At 49.7% G+C, this 20,491-nt stretch overlaps 1 protein-coding gene across 1 annotated transcript in view; it reads right to left on the reverse strand.

The window, feature by feature from the left end:
* Window positions 1–20,491, reverse strand: part of SPRYD7 (SPRY domain containing 7) — a 41,301-nt gene that overhangs the window by 11,088 nt on the left and 9,722 nt on the right. The window contains exon 2 of the mRNA XM_075337291.1: window positions 19,632–19,748. Within this exon, the coding sequence (XP_075193406.1) occupies window positions 19,632–19,748 (117 nt within the window). The remainder of the gene's footprint in view (window positions 1–19,631; window positions 19,749–20,491) is intronic.

Genomic DNA, 20,491 nt, shown 5'->3' on the forward strand with positions numbered 1-20,491 from the left:
TCTACAAGGATCATTGGGGTTTTTTTTGGAGTCTCTCCATTTAAGAAAAGAAAAATGCCACTGAACATTGTGTTATTTATTAATACGCAATGAATGCTAACTGCACTATTCAAACCCTTGCGTTGGTCCATGGTGGTTATACCACAACCAATTCCCTAAGAATTGGTATTATAATCCTATTAAGAATTGTAATAATGCTGTCTTTCGAGAATTGGCAGCCCCATCGCCTAGGAGCCATGGCCGATAGCCGTGCAAGGCAAGTCGCGGGTGGTCTCTTTATCGCAGGTTCCAAAGCCTGAGGGTGGGTGTCTTTGCCTAGGATCCCAAGCCTAATATTGGGTATCTTTTGTTGGTTCCCAAGCCATAATGTTCAGTCTAAGTAAGTGGTCTGGAATTGTTGCTGAATTTGCAATGAAAGATGAAGGGTCATTTGACACCCTTGTTGCAGTCCACACTTTCTTAACAGTAATTGTGGAGTATCTCAAGACTCTCATCAATGGGATTCATCATATCCACTACTTCAGTGATGGATCTGCAACCCAGTACACAAATTTCAAAAATTTTCTCAACTTGTGCCACCACAATGCTGATTTCAATATCAGCGCTGAATGGAATTTTTTTGGTACCAGTCATGGAAAGTCGCCCTGTGATGGGATTGGAGGGACAGCAAAGAGGTTGGCAGCTCGTGCCAGTCTTCAACGCCCAACTGAAAACCAAATATTGACCCCGGTGGATTTATTCAACTTTTGCAACGAGCAACTGCATGGAATCAAGTTTTTTTTTGTTCCAAAAGAAAAAAATTGACGAAATACGGGTAGTTCAAGAGGAAAGGTTCAAAGATGGACATACAATTGCTGGAACAAGAGAAAATCACCAGTTTGTGCCAATTGATGACAAAAAGATTCGCATTTCAAGGGTGTGAAATGACCCTTCATCTTTCATTGCCCATGTAGATGGATCTGTCAGATCAGAAATGCCTTTTGTGCCAATTGCAAACCTCCAGCCAGGGCAATACATTGCCTGCATTTACGATAGGAACTGGTGGATTGGAAATATTTCTGAAATTTCAGTCGACGACCATGATGCATTAATACATTTTATGCATCCTCATGGACCAGCTAGCTTCTTTCACTGGCCTGTGAGAAATGATACATGCTGGATTCCCGAGCAGTCGATCATTGCAATAATTCCAGCACCAGCTGCAACAGCAATGGGCCGACAATACAGCTTCTCTGAACCCATTATGTTGCAAATTCAGCAACAATTCCAGACCACTTACTTAGACTGAACATTATGGCTTGGGAACCAACAAAAGATACCCAATATTAGGCTTGGGATCCTAGGCAAAGACACCCACCCTCAGGCTTTGGAACCTGCGATAAAGAGACCACCCGCGACTTGCCTTGCACGGCTATCGGCCATGGCTCCTAGGCGATGGGGCTGCCAATTCTCGAAAGACAGCATTATTACAATTCTTAATAGGATTATAATACCAATTCTTAGGGAATTGGTTGTGGTATAACCACCATGGACCAACGCAAGGGTGTGAATAGTGCAGTTAGCATTCATTGCGTATTAATAAATAACACCATGTTCAGTGGCATTTTTCTTTTCTTAAATGGAGAGACTCCAAAAAAAACCTAACGATCCTTGTAGAGAAAAATGTGCTCTTTCAAATTATAACAGAATTAATATATTTTAGGGGTACCCTTTTTGGGAAATTTTACCTAAAAATAGGTAAAATTCGTTTTTTTTAAGTTTTTCATCATATGTGGGTGTGAATATTTCCACAAATACATATGCTTTGACCGTGATATTGCAGGAATGCAAAGTCATGAAGATGTTTGTTGTACAGGGTAAAGCACCAGTTACTATTGGTTTTTGGTCTTGAGTTATATATGGGCAAAGTTTGGCATAAATTTTATGCGAGGCGTTTTACAAGCTACTTTGACACAAAATTGCGGCCGAAATATTGCTTTGTCATAGCCGGTAATAATTTTATCGCGTTTAGCAGCAAAAGTTGAGCTAGTATGCCAAATTTCAGAATCATAGCCAGTATAGAACTCTAATGGCTATGTGCCAAAGTTTGCAAAATCCTCTTAGCTGAAGCCGCAGGCTTGGGGGGGGCCTCCAGTGAAAGGTCAACAGTGCCCAATATATTTGAGATCTGGCCCTAAAAATTTACAGAACCTCTTTTCAAACATACATGTACATCCTTATAAATTTTCAGCAAAATCGGAGAACGTCGAGTGGGGACCACTGGTCCACTTGACACGGAATGACCCAATATTAGATTGGTGGGCGTCTGACACCCGGCCTCCCCACTGATCAGCAGCCAGATAGAAGCAGTGTATGGAGCTGGGTTAGCTGAGTACTGCAGTTTATATACAGTCAGGGCCAGAAATATTTGGACAGTGACACAAGTTTTGTTATTTTAGCTGTTTACAAAAACATGTTCAGAAGAAGGGAATTTTGTTACTTACCGTAAATTCCTTTTCTTCTAGCTCCAATTGGGAGACCCAGACGATTGGGTGTATAGCTACTGCCTCCGGAGGCCACACAAAGCATTACACTAAAAAGTGTAAGGCCCCTCCCCTTCTGGCTATACACCCCCCGTGGGATCACGGGCTGCTCAGTTTTAGTGCTAAAGCAAGAAGGAGGAAAGCCAATAACTGGTTTAAACAAATTCAATCCGAAGTAACATCGGAGAACTGAAACCGTTCAACATGAACAACATGTGTACCCGAAAAAAACAAAAATCCCGAAGGAAACAGGGCGGGTGCTGGGTCTCCCAATTAGAGCTAGAAGAAAAGGAATTTACGGTAAGTAACAAAATTCCCTTCTTCTTCGGCGCTCCATTGGGAGACCCAGACGATTGGGACGTCCAAAAGCAGTCCCTGGGTGGGTAAATTAATACCTCAAGTTAGAGCTGCAAAACAGCCCTCCCCTACGAGGAGGCAACCGCCGCCTGCAGGACTCTTCTACCTAGGCTGGCGTCCGCCGAAGCGTAGGTATGCACCTGATAATGTTTGGTGAAAGTGTGCAGACTCGACCAGGTAGCTGCCTGGCACACCTGTTGAGCCGTAGCCTGGTGTCGTAATGCCCAGGACGCACCCACGGCTCTGGTAGAATGGGCCTTCAGCCCTGATGGAACCGGAAGCCCAGCAGAACGGTAGGCTTCAAGAATTGGTTCCTTGATCCATCGAGCCAGGGTGGATTTGGAAGCCTGCGATCCTTTGCGCTTACCAGCGACAAGGACAAAGAGTGCATCCGAGCGGCGCAGGGGCGCCGTGCGGGAAATGTAGATTCTGAGTGCTCTCACGAGATCCAACAAATGCAAATCCTTTTCATACCGATGAACTGGATGAGGACAAAAGGAAGGTAAGGAGATATCCTGATTGAGATGAAAAGAGGATACCACCTTAGGGAGAAACTCCTGAATCGGGCGCAGCACTACCTTGTCCTGGTGAAAAACCAGGAAGGGAGCTTTGGATGACAGCGCTGCCAGCTCGGATACCCTCCGAAGAGACGTGACCGCTACCAGAAAGGCCACTTTCTGTGAGAGTCGAGAAAGTGAAACATCCCTCAGAGGCTCGAAGGGCGGCTTCTGGAGAGCAACTAGTACCCTGTTCAGATCCCATGGATCTAACGGCCGTTTGTACGGAGGGACGATGTGACAAACCCCCTGCAGGAACGTGCGTACCTGAGGAAGTCGTGCTAGACGCTTTTGAAAAAATACCGATAGCGCTGAGACTTGCCCTTTAAGGGAGCTGAGCGATAAGCCTTTTTCCAAACCAGATTGCAGGAAGGAAAGAAAAGTAGGCAATGCAAATGGCCAGGGAGACACTCCCTGTGCCGAGCACCAGGATAAGAAAATCTTCCACGTTCTGTGGTAGATCTTAGCAGACGTGGGCTTCCTAGCCTGTCTCATGGTGGCCACGACCCCTTGAGATAATCCTGAAGATGCTAGTATCCAGGACTCAATGGCCACACAGTCAGGTTCAGGGCCGTAGAATTCAGATGGAAAAACGGCCCTTGTGACAGTAAGTCTGGCCGGTCTGGTAGCGTCCACGGTTGGCCGACCGTGAGATGCCACAGATCCGAATACCACGACCTCCTCGGCCAGTCTGGGGCGACGAGCAGGACGCGGCGGCAATCGGACCTGATCTTGCGTAGCACTCTGGGCAAGAGTGCCAGAGGGGGAAACACATAGGGCAGCTGGAACTGCGACCAATCTTGCACTAAGGCGTCTGCCGCCAGAGCTCTGTGATCGCGAGACCGTGCCATTAAAGTTGGGACCTTGTTGTTGTGCCGGGACGCCATTAGGTCGACGTCCGGCCTTCCCCAGCGGCGACAGATTTCCTGAAACACGTCCGGGTGAAGGGACCATTCCCCTGCGTCCATACCCTGGCGACTGAGGAAGTCCGCTTCCCAGTTTTCTACGCCGGGGATGTGAACTGCGGATATGGTGGAGGCCGTGGCTTCCACCCACATCAGAATCCGCCGGACTTCCTGGAAGGCTTGCCGACTGCGTGTTCCGCCTTGGTGGTTGATGTATGCCACCGCTGTGGAGTTGTCCGACTGAATTCGGATCTGCTTTCCTTCCAGCCACTGCTGGAAGGCTTGTAGGGCAAGATACACTGCCCTGATTTCCAGAACATTGATCTGAAGGGTGGACTCCTGCTGAGTCCACGTACCCTGAGCCCTGTGGTGGAGAAAAACTGCTGCCCACCCTGACAGACTCGCGTCTGTCGTGACCACCGCCCAGGATGGGGGTAGGAAGGACCTTCCTTGTGATAATGAGGTGGGAAGAAGCCACCATTGAAGAGAGTCCTTGGCCGTCTGGGAAAGGGAGACTTTCCTGTCTAAGGACGTCGACTTCCCGTCCCATTGGCGGAGAATGTCCCATTGAAGTGGGCGCAGATGAAACTGCGCAAACGGGACTGCCTCCATTGCTGCCACCATCTTCCCCAGGAAGTGCAAGAGGCGTCTTAAGGGGTGCGACTGGCCTTGAAGGAGAGAGTGCACCCCTGTCTGTAGTGAACGCTGCTTGTCCATCGGAAGCTTCACTATCGCTGAGAGAGTATGAAACTCCATGCCAAGATATGTTAGTGATTGGGTCGGTGACAGATTTGACTTTGAAAAGTTGATGATCCACCCGAAAGTCTGGAGAGTCTCCAGCGCAACGTTCAGGCTGTGTTGGCATGCCTCTTGAGAGGGTGCCTTGACAAGTAGATCGTCCAAGTAAGGGATCACCGAGTGTCCCTGAGAGTGCAAGACTGCTACCACTGCTGCCATGACCTTGGTGAAAACCCGTGGGGCTGTCGCCAGACCAAATGGCAGGGCTACGAACTGAAGGTGTTCGTCTCCTATAACGAAGCGTAGAAAACGCTGGTGCTCTGGAGCAATCGGCACGTGGAGATAAGCATCCTTGATGTCTATTGATGCTAGGAAATCTCCTTGAGACATTGAGGCAATGACGGAGCGGAGAGATTCCATCCGGAACCGCCTGGTTTTCACGTGCTTGTTGAGCAGTTTTAGGTCCAGAACAGGACGGAAAGAGCCGTCCTTTTTTGGCACCACAAACAGATTGGAGTAAAAACCTTGACCTCGTTCCTGAAGAGGAACAGGGATCACAACACCTTCTGCCCTTAGAGAGCACACCGCCTGCAGAAGAGCATCGGCTCGGTCGGGATGTGGGGAAGTTCTGAAGAACCGAGGCGGAGGACGAGAACTGAACTCTATCCGGTACCCGTGAGACAAAATGTCTGTTACCCACCGGTCTTTGACCTGTGGCAGCCAAATGCCGCAAAAGCGGGAGAGCCTGCCACCGACCGAGGATGCGGAGAGAGGAGGCCGAAAGTCATGAGGCAGCCGGCTTGGAAGCGGTTCCTCCGGCTGCTTTCTTTGGGCGTGAGTGAGTCCGCCAGGAATCTGAACTCCTCTACTCCTTCTGAGTCCTTTTGGACGAGGAGAATTGGGCCCTGCCCGAACCTCGAAAGGACCGAAACCTCGACTGTCCCCTCCACTGTTGAGGTTTGCTTGATCTGGGCTGGGGTAAGGAAGAGTCCTTACCCTTGGACTGTTTAATGATTTCAGCCAATTGCTCACCAAACAGTCTGTCTTGAGATAATGGCAAACTGGTTAAGCATTTTTTGGAAGCAGAATCTGCTTTCCATTCCTTTAACCATAAGGCTCTGCGTAAAACCACAGAGTTGGCGGACGCCATTGACGTACGGCTGGTAGAGTCCAAGACCGCATTGATAGCGTAAGTCGCAAACGCAGACATTTGCGAGGTCAAGGACGCCACTTGCGGCACTGATGGACGTATGACAGAGTCCACCTGCGCCAGACCAGCTGAAATAGCTTGGAGTGCCCACACGGCTGCGAATGCTGGAGCAAACGACGCGCCGATAGCTTCATAGACAGATTTCAACCAAAGGTCCATCTGTCTGTCATTGGCATCTTTAAGTGAAGCCCCATCTTCCACTGCAACTATGGATCTAGCCGCAAGCCTGGAGATTGGGGGGTCCACCTTTGGACACTGGGTCCAGCGTTTGACCACGTCAGGGGGAAAGGGATAACGTGTATCCTTAAGACGTTTGGAGAAACGCTTATCTGGATAAGCATGGTGTTTCTGGACTGCTTCTCTGAAGTCAGCGTGGTCCAGAAAAGTACTCAATTTACATTTGGGATACCTGAAATGGAATTTCTCCTGCTGTGCTGCTGCCTCCTCCGCTGGAGGAGAAATATCCAGCAGTCTATTGATGGCCGCTATAAGATCATTCACCATGGCGTCACCATCAGGGGTATCCAGGTTGAGAGCAGTCTCAGGATTAGACTCCTGATCACCTAGCTCTGTCTCATCATACAGAGAATCCTCTCGCTGAGACCCTGACCAGCGTGATGACGCCGAGGGTCTCTCCCAGCGAGCTCGCTTAGGCTGCCTGGGACTGTCGTCCGAGTCAGAGCCTTCAGCCTGTGATGCCTGGGACCCCCTTGGAGCACGGATTAGTTCCAACTGAGGGGGACCGGGGAACATTGAATCAGCAGTGCCCATGGTCTGAGTGACCGGCCTGGACTGCAAAGTTTCTAGAATTTTTGTCATAGTCACAGACATCTTATCAGCAAAAACTGCAAACTCTGTCCCCGTCACCGGGGCAGGTTTCACAGGCGTCTCTGCCTGGGCCACTACTAGCATAGGCTCCGGCTGACGAAGTGGCACAGGGACCGAACATTGCACACAATGGGGGTCAGTGGAACCTGCCGGTAGATCAGCCCCACATGCGGTACAGGCAGCATATAAAGCCTGTGCCTTGGCACCCTTGCTTTTTGCGGATGACATGCTGTTGTCTCCTCAGAGCAATATAGGGGTATAAGCCAAGAAGCGACCGTACAGTGCAATATATAGGTACAGACAAAAGTACACAAAACAACACTGTGGCACTAGTGGGGTCAGCACCTAGGTGCTGCTTACCGCCCGCTTAACAGCGGGTGTGTGGTCGCCAGAATCCCCTGTCTGGGTCTCCCAGGGCTATGTCCGTTCTCCAGCTCAGACTGTGTGCAGGAATGGCTGCCGGCGTCCTGTGAAGAGGGGCGGGCCGTGGGCGTGCTGCAGACAAAGAGCGGGAAACTGGCGTCCCACTGTGCCCAGTGAGAGGGCTGGAGTATGTAAATAAGACTCCAGCCCTCGGCGCTGACTATTGTACAGCGTCTCTCCCCTTCCCTGACTGACAGGGCTGGGGGCGGGAACGAAGCGTAACTAGGCCGCAGAAGCCGGGGACTAGATTTATAAGCGCTGCCGTCGTAAAAGCACGGTCGGCGCGAAGTCCCCGGCGCACCACAAGTCTCAGCCGCGCCGCAGTCTCCGGGGGCGGCCGGCGCGGTAGTTCCCCACACATAAACTCACTCAGCCAAGCTGCAGTGAGTATAACCCAAGCGCGCAGCGCTACTGTCCCCGGCGCACTAGAACACCCAGCAACGCTGGAGTGTGTCTGTGCCTGTCTGTACGGGGACACAGAGTACCTGAATGTTGCAGGGCCTTGTCCCTGACGGTACCCAGCTCCGTATCCAGCAGGATCTCCGGGTCTGTGGATGGAGCCCGGCCTCAGAGCCTGGAGGCCGGTAAGATCCCACTTCACCAGAGCCCTTCAGGGGGATGGGGAAGGAAAACAGCATGTGGGCTCCAGCCTCCGTACCCGCAATGGGTACCTCAACCTTAACAAACACCGCCAACAAGAGTGGGGTGAGAAGGGAGCATGCTGGGGGCCCTTTAGCATGGGCCCTCTTTTCTTCCATCCGATATAGTCAGCAGCTACTGCTGACTAAACAGTGGAGCTATGCGTGGATGTCTGACCTCCTTCGCACAAAGCTTGAAAACTGAGCAGCCCGTGATCCCACGGGGGGTGTATAGCCAGAAGGGGAGGGGCCTTACACTTTTTAGTGTAATGCTTTGTGTGGCCTCCGGAGGCAGTAGCTATACACCCAATCGTCTGGGTCTCCCAATGGAGCGCCGAAGAAATACAATTATATATATAATATGGGCTGAAAGTGCACACTCCCAGCTGCAATATGAGAGTTTGCACATCCAAATCGGAGAAAGGGTTTAGGAATCATAGCTCTGTAATGCATAGCCTCCTCTTTTTCAAGGGACCAAAAGTAATTGGACAACGGACTCTAAGGGCTGCAATTAACTCTGAAGGCGTCTCCCTTATTAACCTGTAATCAATGAAGTAGTTAAAAGGTCTGGGGTTGATTAGAGGTGTGTGGTTTTGCATTTGGAAGCTGTTGCTGTGACCAGACAACATGCGGTCTAAGGAACTCTCAATTGAGGTGAAGCAGAACATCCTGAGGCTGAAAAAAAAGAAAAAATCCATCAGAGAGATAGCAGACATGCTTGGAGTAGCAAAATCAACAGTCGGGTACATTCTGAGAAAAAAGGAATTGACTGGTGAGCTTGGGAACTCAAAAAGGCCTGGGCGTCCACGGATGACAACAGTGGTGGATGATCGCCGCATACTTTCTTTGGTGAAGAAGAACCCGTTCACAACATCAACTGAAGTCCAGAACACTCTCAGTGAAGTAGGTGTATCTGTCTCTAAGTCAACAGTAAAGAGAAGACTCCATGAAAGTAAATACAAAGGGTTCACATCTAGATGCAAACCATTCATCAATTCCAAAAATAGACAGGCCAGAGTTAAATTTGCTGAAAAACACCTCATGAAGCCAGCTCAGTTCTGGAAAAGTATTCTATGGACAGAAGAGACCAAGATCAACCTGTACCAGAATGATGGGAAGAAAAAAGTTTGGAGGAGAAAGGGAACGGCACATGATCCAAGGCACACCACATCCTCTGTAAAACATGGTGGAGGCAACGTGATGGCATGGGCATGCATGGCTTTCAATGGCACTGGGTCACTTGTGTTTATTGAGGACATAACAGCAGACAAGAGTAGCCGGATGAATTCTGAAGTGTACAGGGATATACTTTCAGCCCAGATTCAGCCAAATGCTGCAAAGTTGATCGGACGGCGCTTCATAGTACAGATGGACAATGACCCCAAGCATACAGCCAAAGCTACCCAGGAGTTCATGAGTGCAAAAAAGTGGAACATTCTGCAATGGCCAAGTCAATCACCAGATCTTAACCCCATTGAGCATGCATTTCACTTGCTCAAATCCAGACTTAAGACGGAAAGACCCACAAACAAGCAAGACCTGAAGGCTGCGGCTGTAAAGGCCTGGCAAAGCATTAAGAAGGAGGAAACCCAGCGTTTGGTGATGTCCATGGGTTCCAGACTTAAGGCAGTGATTTCCTCCAAAGGATTCGCAACAAAATATTGAAAATAAAAATATTTTGTTTGGGTTTGGTTTATTTGTCCAATTACTTTTGACCTCCTAAAATGTGGAGTGTTTATAAAGAAATGTGTACAATTCCTACAATTTCTATCAGATATTTTTGTTCAAACCTTCAAATTAAACGTTACAATCTGCACTTGAATTCTGTTGTAGAGGTTTCATTTCAAATCCAATGTGGAGGCATGCAGAGCCCAACTCGCGAAAATTGTGTCACTGTCCAAATATTTCTGGACCTAACTGTACCACCCTTGAATTTCAACTTATCGGTGGAGGTGATGGGGGTTGGAATCTGCAGATCTCAGATTAATGACATCTTGGAAGGAGAAGTCATCCAAGTCCAGGACCACTGATTTAATATGTTGGAAAGCATAAGAATAAAGGCCCAGTCACACTAAACAACTTACCAGCGATCCAAACAACGATACAACCTGATAGGGATCGCTGGTAAGATGTCACACTAAGCGACGCTCCAGCGATCCCACGAGCAACCTGACCTGGCAGGGATCGCTGGAGCGTCGCTACACGTGGCAGCATGCTGCGCTTGGTAACTAAGGTAAATATCGGGTAACCAACCCGATATTTACCTTGGTTACCAGCGCACACCGCTTAGCGCTGGCTCCCTGCACACCTAGCCACAGTACACATCGGGTTAATTACCCGATGTGTACTCTGCTACGTGTGCAGGAAGCAGGGAGACGGCTTCTGCGGACGCTGGTAACCACGGTAACCAAGAAGCCCTTCCCTTGGTTACCTGATATTTACCTTCGTTACCAGCGTCCGCTGCTCTCACACTACCAGTGCCGGCTCCCTGTTCTCTGCGCACATAGCCACAGTACAAATCGGGTTAATTACCCGATGTGTACTCCAGCTACATGTGCAGAGAGCGGGAGCCGGCACTAGCAGCAAGAGGTAAATATCGGGTAACCAAGGTAAGGGCTTCTTGGTTACCCGATGTTTACTGTGGTTACCAGCGTCCGCAGAAGCCGGCTCCTGCTGCCTGCACATTTAGTTGTTGCTCTGTCGCTGTCACACACAGCGATGTGTGCTTCACAGCGGGGGAGCAAGAACTAAAAAATGGCCCAGGACATTCAGCAACAACCAACGACCTCACAGCAGGGGCCAGGTTGTTGCTGGATGTCACACACAGCAACATCGCTAGCAAGTTGTGCCTCAGCAGCGATGTTGCTTAGTGTGACGGTACCTTAACTGTCAGCTGTACACACAAGATATCAGGTATACTGGAGACACAAAATGACAATGAATCAATGGCTCCACCTTCAGGGACAACACGGAGCAAGACATTGAATAGTTAGAGGACCTTTCATCACTTTTTAAATGCTAAACTGGACACATCATTACAAAAAAGCTAAAGAGCTGAATAAGAAGGGAATTTTGTTTACTTACCGTAAATTCCTTTTCTTCTAGCTCCAATTGGGAGACCCAGACAGTGGTGTATAGCTACTGCCCTCTGGAGGCCGCACAAAGAACTACACTTAAAAGTGTAAGGCCCCTCCCCTTCTGGCTATACACCCTCCCGTAGGAGTACAGATTCCTCAGTTTTAGTACCAAAGCAAGAAGGAGGAAAGCCAATAACAGTTTCAAAAACAAATTCAATCCGATAACATGATCGGAGAACTTAAGAAACAACATGAACAACATGTGCACCCGAAAAACGAAACCCTAAGAACAAATAGGGCGGGTGCTGGGTCTCCCAATTGGAGCTAGAAGAAAAGGAATTTACGGTAAGTAAACAAAATTCCCTTCTTCTTTTTCGCTCCTAATTGGGAGACCCAGACAGTGGGACGTCCAAAAGCAGTCCCTGGGTGGGTAAAAAGATACCACATGAACGGGCTGTCAGACAGCCTCTTCCTACAGGTGGGCCACCGCCGCCTGAAGGACCTGTCTACCTAGGCTGGCATCTGTCGAAGCGTAGGTATGCACTTGATAGTGTTTGGTAAACGTGTGCAGACTCGACCAGGTAGCCGCCTGGCACACTTGCTGAGCCGTAGCCTGATGCCGCAATGCCCAGGACGCACCCACGGCTCTGGTAGAATGGGCCTTCAGTCCAGATGGAATCGGAAGCCCAGCAGAACGGTATGTGTGAAGAATTGGTTCCTTGATCCACCGTGCCAGGGTGGATTTGGAAGCTTGCGATCCCTTATGCTGACCAGCGACTAGGACAAAGAGCGCATCAGAACGGCGTAGAGCCGCCGTGCGAGAAATGTAAATCCTGAGTGCTCTCACCAGGTCCAACAGATGTAAACCCTTTTCAAATTGGTGAACTGGATGCGGACACAAAGATGGTAAAGTGATATCCTGATTGAGATGAAAGGAAGAAACCACCTTGGGAGAAAACTCTGGAATTGGACGCAGTACTACCTTGTCTTGGTGAAACACCAGGAAGGGAGATTTGCAAGATAACGCCGCTAGCTCGGACACTCTTCGAAGAGACGTGACCGCCACAAGAAAAACTACCTTTTGTGAAAGCCGAGAAAGGGGAACCTCTTTCAAAGGCTCGAAAGGCGGCTTCTGGAGAGCAATGAGAACCTTGTTCAGATCCCAGGGTTCCAATGGCCGTCTGTAAGGAGGAACGATATGACAAACTCCTTGGAGAAAAGTGCGTACTTTAGAAAGCTGTGCCAAGCGCTTCTGAAAGAATACGGATAGCGCGGAGACTTGACCCTTAAGAGAGCTAAGCGACAAGCCTTTTTCCAACCCAGACTGCAGGAAGGAAAGAAAAGTTGGCAATGCAAATGGCCAGGGAGAAAACCCTTGAGCCACGCACCACGCTAAGAATATCTTCCACGTTCTGTGATAGATCTTAGCTGAGGATGGTTTTCTAGCCTGTCTCATTGTGGCAACAACTTCATGAGATAAACCTGAGGCCGCTAGGATCCAGGACTCAATGGCCACACAGTCAGGTTCAGGGCCGCAGAATTCAGATGGAAAAACGGCCCTTGAGACAGCAAATCTGGACGGTCTGGTAGTGTCCACGGTTGGCCTACCGTGAGATGCCACAGATCCGGGTACCACGACCTTCTTGGCCAATCTGGAGCGACGAGTATGGCTCGATGGCAGTCGGACCTGATTTTCCGGAGAACTCTGGGTAACAATGCTAGAGGTGGGAACACATAGGGGAGTCGGAATTGCGACCAATCCTGAACCAAGGCGTCTGCCGCCAGTGCTCGGTGATCGTGAGACCGTGCCATGAAAACTGGGACCTTGTTGTTGTGTCGTGACGCCATCAGATCGACGTCCGGCGTCCCCCAGCGGCAACAGATCTGCTGAAACACGTCCGGGTGAAGGGACCATTCTCCTGCGTCCATGCCCTGGCGACTGAGAAAGTCTGCTTCCCAGTTTTCCACGCCTGGGATGTGAACTGCGGATATGGTGGACGCTCTGCTTTCCACCCACGTCAAAATCCGTTGGACTTCTTGAAAGGCTTGGCGACTGCGTGTTCCCCCTTGGTGGTTGATGTACGCCACCGCCGTGGAATTGTCCGACTGAATCCGAATCTGTTTGCCTTCCAGCCATTGTTGGAAGGCTCGCAGGGCAAGATAGATTGCTCTGATTTCCAGAACATTGATCTGCAGGGTGGACTCTTCCAGAGTCCACATCCCCTGAGCCCTGTGGTGGAGATACACCGCTCCCCACCCTGATAGGCTCGCATCCGTCGTGACCACTGCCCAGGACGGGGGAAGGAACGACTTTCCCTGTGACAATGAGGTGGGGAAAAGCCACCAACGCAGAGAGTCCTTGGCAGTCTGAGAGAGGGAGACATTCCTGTCGAGGGACGTCGATTTCCCGTCCCATTGGCGTAGAATGTCCCATTGTAGAGGGCGCAGATGAAACTGCGCGAACGGGACTGCCTCCATTGCTGCTACCATCTTTCCTAGGAAATGCATGAGGCGCCTCAGTGAGTGCGACTGGCTCTGAAGGAGAGATTGCACTCCAGTCCGCAGCGAGCACTGCTTGTCCAGTGGAAGCTTCACTATCGCTGAGAGAGTATGAAACTCCATGCCAAGATAAGTCAGAGATTGGGTCGGGGTTAGATGAGACTTTGGAAAGTTGATAATCCACCCGAAACTCTGGAGAGTGTCTAGTGCCACTTTCAGACTGTGTTGGCATGCCTCTTGAGAGGGTGCCTTTATAAGCAGGTCGTCTAGATACGGGATGACCGAGTGACCCTGCGAGTGCAGAACAGCTACTACTGCTGCCATGACCTTGGTGAAGACCCGGGGGGCTGTTGCCAGACCGAAAGGTAACGCTACGAACTGCAGGTGTTCGTCGTGTATGACGAAGCGTAGGAAACGCTGATGCTCTGGTGCGATCGGCACGTGGAGATACGCATCTTTGATATCTATTGATGCTAGAAAATCTCCTTGAGACATTGAGGCTATGACGGAGCGTAGGGATTCCATCCGGAACCTCCTGACTTTTACGTGTCTGTTGAGCAACTTTAGATCCAGGACGGGCCGATACGATCCGTCCTTTTTTGGGACCACAAACAGATTGGAGTAAAAACCGTGACCTTGTTCCTGAAGAGGGACAGAGGTCACCACTCCTTCCGCTTTTAGAGCGGCCACCGCCTGCAACAGAGCATCGGCTCGGTCTGGTGGGGGAGAAGTTCTGAAGAAACGAGTTGGTGGACGAGAACTGAACTCTATCCTGTACCCGTGAGACAGAATATCCCTCACCCAACGGTCTTTGACGTGTGACAGCCAGATGTCGCGAAAGTGGGAAAGCCTCCCACCGACCGCGGGTGTGGGAATCGGAGACCTCAAGTCAGGAGGACGCCGTTTTGGCAACGGTTCCTCCGGCTGCCCTTTTTGGGCGTGACTGAGACCTCCAAGAATCTGAGCGTCTCTGGTCTTTTTGAGTCTTTTTTGACGATGCGAATTGGGACCTGCCCGGTCCTCGAAAGGACCGATAACCAGACTGACCCTTCCTCTGTTGGGGTCTGTTTTGTCTGTGTTGCGGTAAGGATGAGTCCTTACCCTTGGAGTGTTTGATGATTTCATCCAAACGCTCTCCAAACAATCGGTCACGAGAAAAAGGCAAATTGGTTAAGCACTTCTTGGAATGAGAATCTGCTTTCCAATGTCTCAACCACAGGGCCCTACGCAAAACAACGGAGTTGGCTGACGCCACTGCCGTGCGGCTTGTAGCGTCAAGAACAGCATTAATCGCGTACGACGCGAATGCCGCCATTTGCGAGGTCAATGGTGCTACCTGCGGGGCAAATGCACGTGTGACGGAGTCAACTCGCGCAAGCCCGGCTGAGATAGCTTGGAGTGCCCATACGGCTGCAAAAGAAGGCGCTAATGACGCTCCAATCGCTTCATAGATGGATTTCAGCCAGAGCTCCATCTGCCTGTCAGTGGCATCTTTAAGTGCCGCTCCATCTTCAACTGCAACCAAGGATCTAGCTGCAAGCCTGGAAATTGGAGGATCCACTTTTGGACACTGGGTCCAACCTTTGACCACCTCAGGGGGAAAAGGATAGCGTGTATCTTTAAGCCGTTTAGGAAAACGCCTTTCAGGATAAGCGTGGGGTTTCTGGATTGCGTCTCTAAAGTCAGCGTGGTCCAGAAAAGTGCTTAAAGTACGCTTAGGGTATCTGAAATGGATTCTCTCGTGCTGCGAAGCTGACTCCTCCACAAGAGGAGCTGGTGGGGAAATATTTAACATCTTATTGATGTTAAATATAAGATCATTAACTATGGCGTCACCATCTGGTGTATCTAGATTGAGAGCGGTTCCAGGATCAGAATCCTGATCAGTTACGTCCGCCTCATCACCCATAGATTCATCTCGCTGGGATCCTGACCATTGGGATGAATGTGAAGGCCCGTCATAGCGAGCCCGCTTAGGCTGCCCGGGGCCATCGTCCGAGTCAGAGTCTTCACCCTGAGGTGTATATGCCCGCCCCGGAGCTTGGAGCTGAGGGGGACCAGGGGGCAATGATTGCACAGTGTCCGTGGCCTGAAGTACAGGCCTAGCTCGCAATGTGTCAAGAATTTGTGACATAGTGAGAGACATTCTGTCAGCAAAAGCTGCAAACTCAGTGCCTGTCACCTGGACAGCATTCACAGGTGGTACACCCTGGGTCACGTCCAGCAGAGGCCCCGGCTGTGCAAGCGCCGCAGGGGCCGAGCACTGCACACAATGGGGGTCTGTGGAGCCTGCCGGTAGAAAAGTCCCACATGCGGTGCAGGAAGCATATAATGTCTGTGCTTTGGCACCCTTGCGTTTTGCGGACGACATGCTGCTGGCTCTCTGAATGTGAGAGAGTCTATAGCCAAAGGGCGACCAGCGCTATGTAATACCAAGTATTTGTAGCAACAAAATACTAAGAATACTACTGGCACAAGAGGGGTGAGCCCTGAGGGCTGCTTACCGCCCGCTGAATAGCGGGTAAGAGGCGCAGAATTCCTTGTCTGGGTCTCCCCGGCTCCCCTCTGCAGCTCAGCGTGTCAGCAGGAATGGCTGCCGGCGTCTGTGGAGAGGGGCGGTCCGTGGGAGTTCCCAAACAAAAGTGCGGGAAACAGTGTCCCCTCTGTGCCGATTGTGAGGGCTGGAGTATGTAAAAACGACTCCAGCCCTCAGCGCTGATGCACTGGCCAGCGTCCCGCCCCTCTCCTGACTGGCAGGTCTGGGGGCGGGAACGAACGGGAGCAGGCCGCAAAAGCCGGGGACTCGAGTTATCAGCGCGGCCGCCGTAAAAGTGCGGGCCGCGCTGAAGTCCCCGGCGCACCACAAGTGCCAGCCGCGCCGCAGTCCCAGCGGCCGGCATGACCGATCTCTAGATGTGGCCAGCGTCCCGCCCCTCTCCTGACTGGCAGGTCCGGGGGCGGGAACGAACGGAAGCAGGCCGCAAAAGCCGGGGACTCGAGTTATCAGCGCGGCCGCCGTAAAAGCGCGGGCCGCGCTGAAGTCCCCGGCGCACCACAAGTGCCAGCCGCGCCGCAGTCCCAGCGGCCGGCGCGACCGATTCCTGGAAGTGTGCCTGCTTCAGCTAAGCTGAATGAGGCCATGGCACAAGCGCCGTAGCGCTGATGTCCCCCGGCGCACTACAACACCCAGCATGCTGCGGTGTGAGCGCCTGCACGGGGACACAGAGTACCTTGAGGATGCAGGGCCATGTCCCTGATGTACTCCGCTCCATCCAGCATCTTGTCCAGGGGCTGTAGATGGAGCCCGGTCTCAGTGCCTGGAGACCAGTAAATCCCACTTCACCCAGAGCCCTGTAAAAAGGGATGGGGAAGGAATCAGCATGTGGGCTCCTGCCGCCGTACCCGCAATGGGTACCTCAACCTTACAAACACCTCCGACATACAGTGGGGTGAGAAGGGAGCATGCTGGGGACACTATATGTGTCCTCTTTTCTTCCATCCGACATAGTCAGCAGCTGCTGCTGACTAAAAACAATGGAGCTATGCGTGCGTGTCTGACCTCCTTGCGCACAAAGCTAAAACTGAGGAATCTGTACTCCTACGGGAGGGTGTATAGCCAGAAGGGGAGGGGCCTTACACTTTTAAGTGTAGTTCTTTGTGCGGCCTCCAGAGGGCAGTAGCTATACACCACTGTCTGGGTCTCCCAATTAGGAGCGAAAAAGAAAACAGGTTTGTTTGTTTAATTTCTCCTCTTCACTGTGGAGATATTGGGCCGATTCATCAAAGCTTTCACCTGAGAATTGTGCGTAAAAGTTTTGAAAAGTTGTGCCAAAATTTGACTTTTGTGCGGTCACAGAAGTCTCTCCCAGTTCCAACAAAATGGGCATAGCTGAGGAGGAGAGGGTGGGACGCCACAGCTCGTCTAATTCATGAGGAGCTGCGGGATTTTGTATCTGACTCCAGTGCGCCCCCTTATCAAGACCAGCATGATCAATACAGTCTTGATGAATTGGGCCCTTTAGCTTGTAGATTTTAGTGTACCTAATTTGTGAATTCCTCCCACCTCCACCAAACGGGGGCGTTAATAGATTCTTCTTAGGGAAAATCAAAGCAGGAAACTATAGACAGGAGGGGGAAAAAAATCCCAAACAGATAGCAACCCCCTAAGAACCAGGTGACACAGATCTCGCTACCGGTGTATGTGGGCATTATGAGAGCAGGGAGACGACAGGAGCTCTGCGTGTAATTACATACACCGCTCTGCAGCCATCATAGGCATCAGGGAATAATACCCCAGTAGCTGGGATAGACACAAAGCAGTGTGACACGCAGCAGCTCTGCTCTCACTGACCGGCCATGGCATTTACATTATGAATGACAAAGAGAGCAGAGGAGTGAAACAGTGTCACATACCACTGCCCCAATGTAGAGCGGTGCATGTAACGTCACTGCAGCGCAGCTCTCCTCCCACTGCACTTCTGTCAGTGCACACTTGCAGCAAGATATGTTCGATTTGGTTAAAGAGGACCAGCCGCCAGGATTTCCGATATAAACTAAAGCCAGTGCTATACTGGTGCTATCAGGCTGAGTCTATACATACCTTTAGCTGTGAGATCAGATGTATACGTTCTGACATACAGGCAAATAAAATTTGTGAAATGCCCTGTTATTTGATGGGATGGGTTGTTCCCACTCGTCTGCCTTTGTGTCCTTTGTCCCCTGTCTCTTTTAATACAGGGGGAGGAAGGAAGAAGGACAGGGGAGGATGGACAGGCAGACAGACAGAAATAACTAGCAAAACCCAACCCACCTATTAGATATTCCATTGCACATCATAACAAGTAACAGGGCATTTCACAAACTTTACTTGCCTGTATTTCAGAAAGTATACATCCGACCTCACAACTAAAAGTAGGTTTAGAATCAGTATGATAGCGCCAGTATAGCACTGGCTTTTGTTTATATAGGAAAATCCTGGTGGGTGGACCTCTTTAAATATACAAGTCATACCAGATAACAGTGGAAAAAGCCAGTTCTAAGCTTCTCTGAGGTTTGCTCTCCCCACTCCTGTAGGACGCTGCCTATGATTTTATAACGTCATGCAGTTGTAGACATAATTGCCCCATTGAAGAATCACTGCTAAAGCCCTTTGGATACATTTTGTTCACAGCTCTTCACCTACGTTATGATGGTAAGTTTAGAGAGTAAACACGGCCGTATTTTCGATCCAAGTGCTGACAGTTCTAAAAAAAAAAAAAAAAAAAAAAAAAAAAAACCCGGAACCTTGGACGGGTTTTTTTTTTTTTAAACTGAATTATAAGAGGCTGCAGCAGTCAACCCCCTGCCAGTAAGTAACGTCCGAAGTAACGGCAGAAGAGAATACCGCCAAGGCAAGGTTCACTTCCAGTGATCATCCGTTATGACTGACACAGCAGCAGTCTGTTGGCAAAAAAGATCTGCAAATACAATTTTTAAAAACAGATTTCAGCTGGTTCCATTTAGTTTACCATTGATGTCTATGGAAAATGAATCCATTAAGTAGTCATCCATTCTCTTACAATTTAAAGTTATCGAGCAAGCAAAAAAACATCCTTTTCAAATGAAAGAAAAACAAATGGCTAAATAATGGACCTGTTTTCCATAGACTTCAATGTTCAGAAAAATAAAAAATTAGACCCAGCTGAAATCAGTTTTTTAAAAAGTTGTGTTTGCAGAACTTTTTTTTGCCAACAGATCGCTGCTGTATCTGTTCTAACAGATGATTACTGGACATGTGAACTCAGCCTGACCTGTATAAACATGGCCAGGTTCAGTCCTCCTAATATCACTGTACTGATATGAGTACCAGGCCTGTGCCAGGATCCTGCCCTCACCCACCTGTAGATTGCACCTTAAACTCAAAGTAGCTCTTGTTTTGATGCAGTGGGGCATTAGCAAGACATGCCCCCGTGCCACAGATCCTTCTGCCATTCTTCACAATTACGACATCAGTTCCTGCAATAAGAAAAATGAAAAATACATATGGGGTAAATATATTTTATAATTTGATAAATTGGACTTTAAGGCTATGTGCCCAGGGGACATTGTACCTGCGGATATATCTGCAGGTTTCCCGCAGCTGATCCCCGGAATCCGCAGTTATACATAGCTGCGGGATTCCAGCAAAATATCTGCGGTAAACCTGCGGACATTCATGCGACTTACCTGTGGAAGTCCCGGCCTCTATCTCCATAGTGGAGGAGCGGGATTTCCGAAAATATTTCCACAGGAATAATTGACATGCAGCTACGTGCGGCTGCGGGACATCCGCAGCATATTACACAGCCGCACATACCGCAGCATGGACACAGACACTCCCCATATCCCATAGGATAACATGGGGAGTGTCTGTACTTGCTAAAACCTACGGATTTATCTAGAAAATCCAGATAAATCCACAGGTTTTCCACTGCAAAATCCGCAGGTACGTTGTCCCGTAGGCACATAGTCCTACAGGGATTTTAAAAAAAAGTCAGTAGCCTCTATTTTAAAATGGGAAAACAGGAGTGATTCAAACTTTCGTTTATCTTTTGATATATACTATTTTTTTTTGTAAATCTTTGTTGGCTTCGACTTATTATTTACTTCTCTTAAGTGACCTGAACCTACAATAGTTTGCACTACATAGTGAAATACATCACTATTGCAGCATATAATAAAAAAAAAAGTCAATCTTCTGGTCTACATGATACATGGTA

This window comes from Anomaloglossus baeobatrachus, chromosome 2 (assembly GCF_048569485.1).
Source record: "Anomaloglossus baeobatrachus isolate aAnoBae1 chromosome 2, aAnoBae1.hap1, whole genome shotgun sequence".
In the NCBI taxonomy this organism is placed as follows: domain Eukaryota; kingdom Metazoa; phylum Chordata; class Amphibia; order Anura; family Aromobatidae; genus Anomaloglossus; species Anomaloglossus baeobatrachus.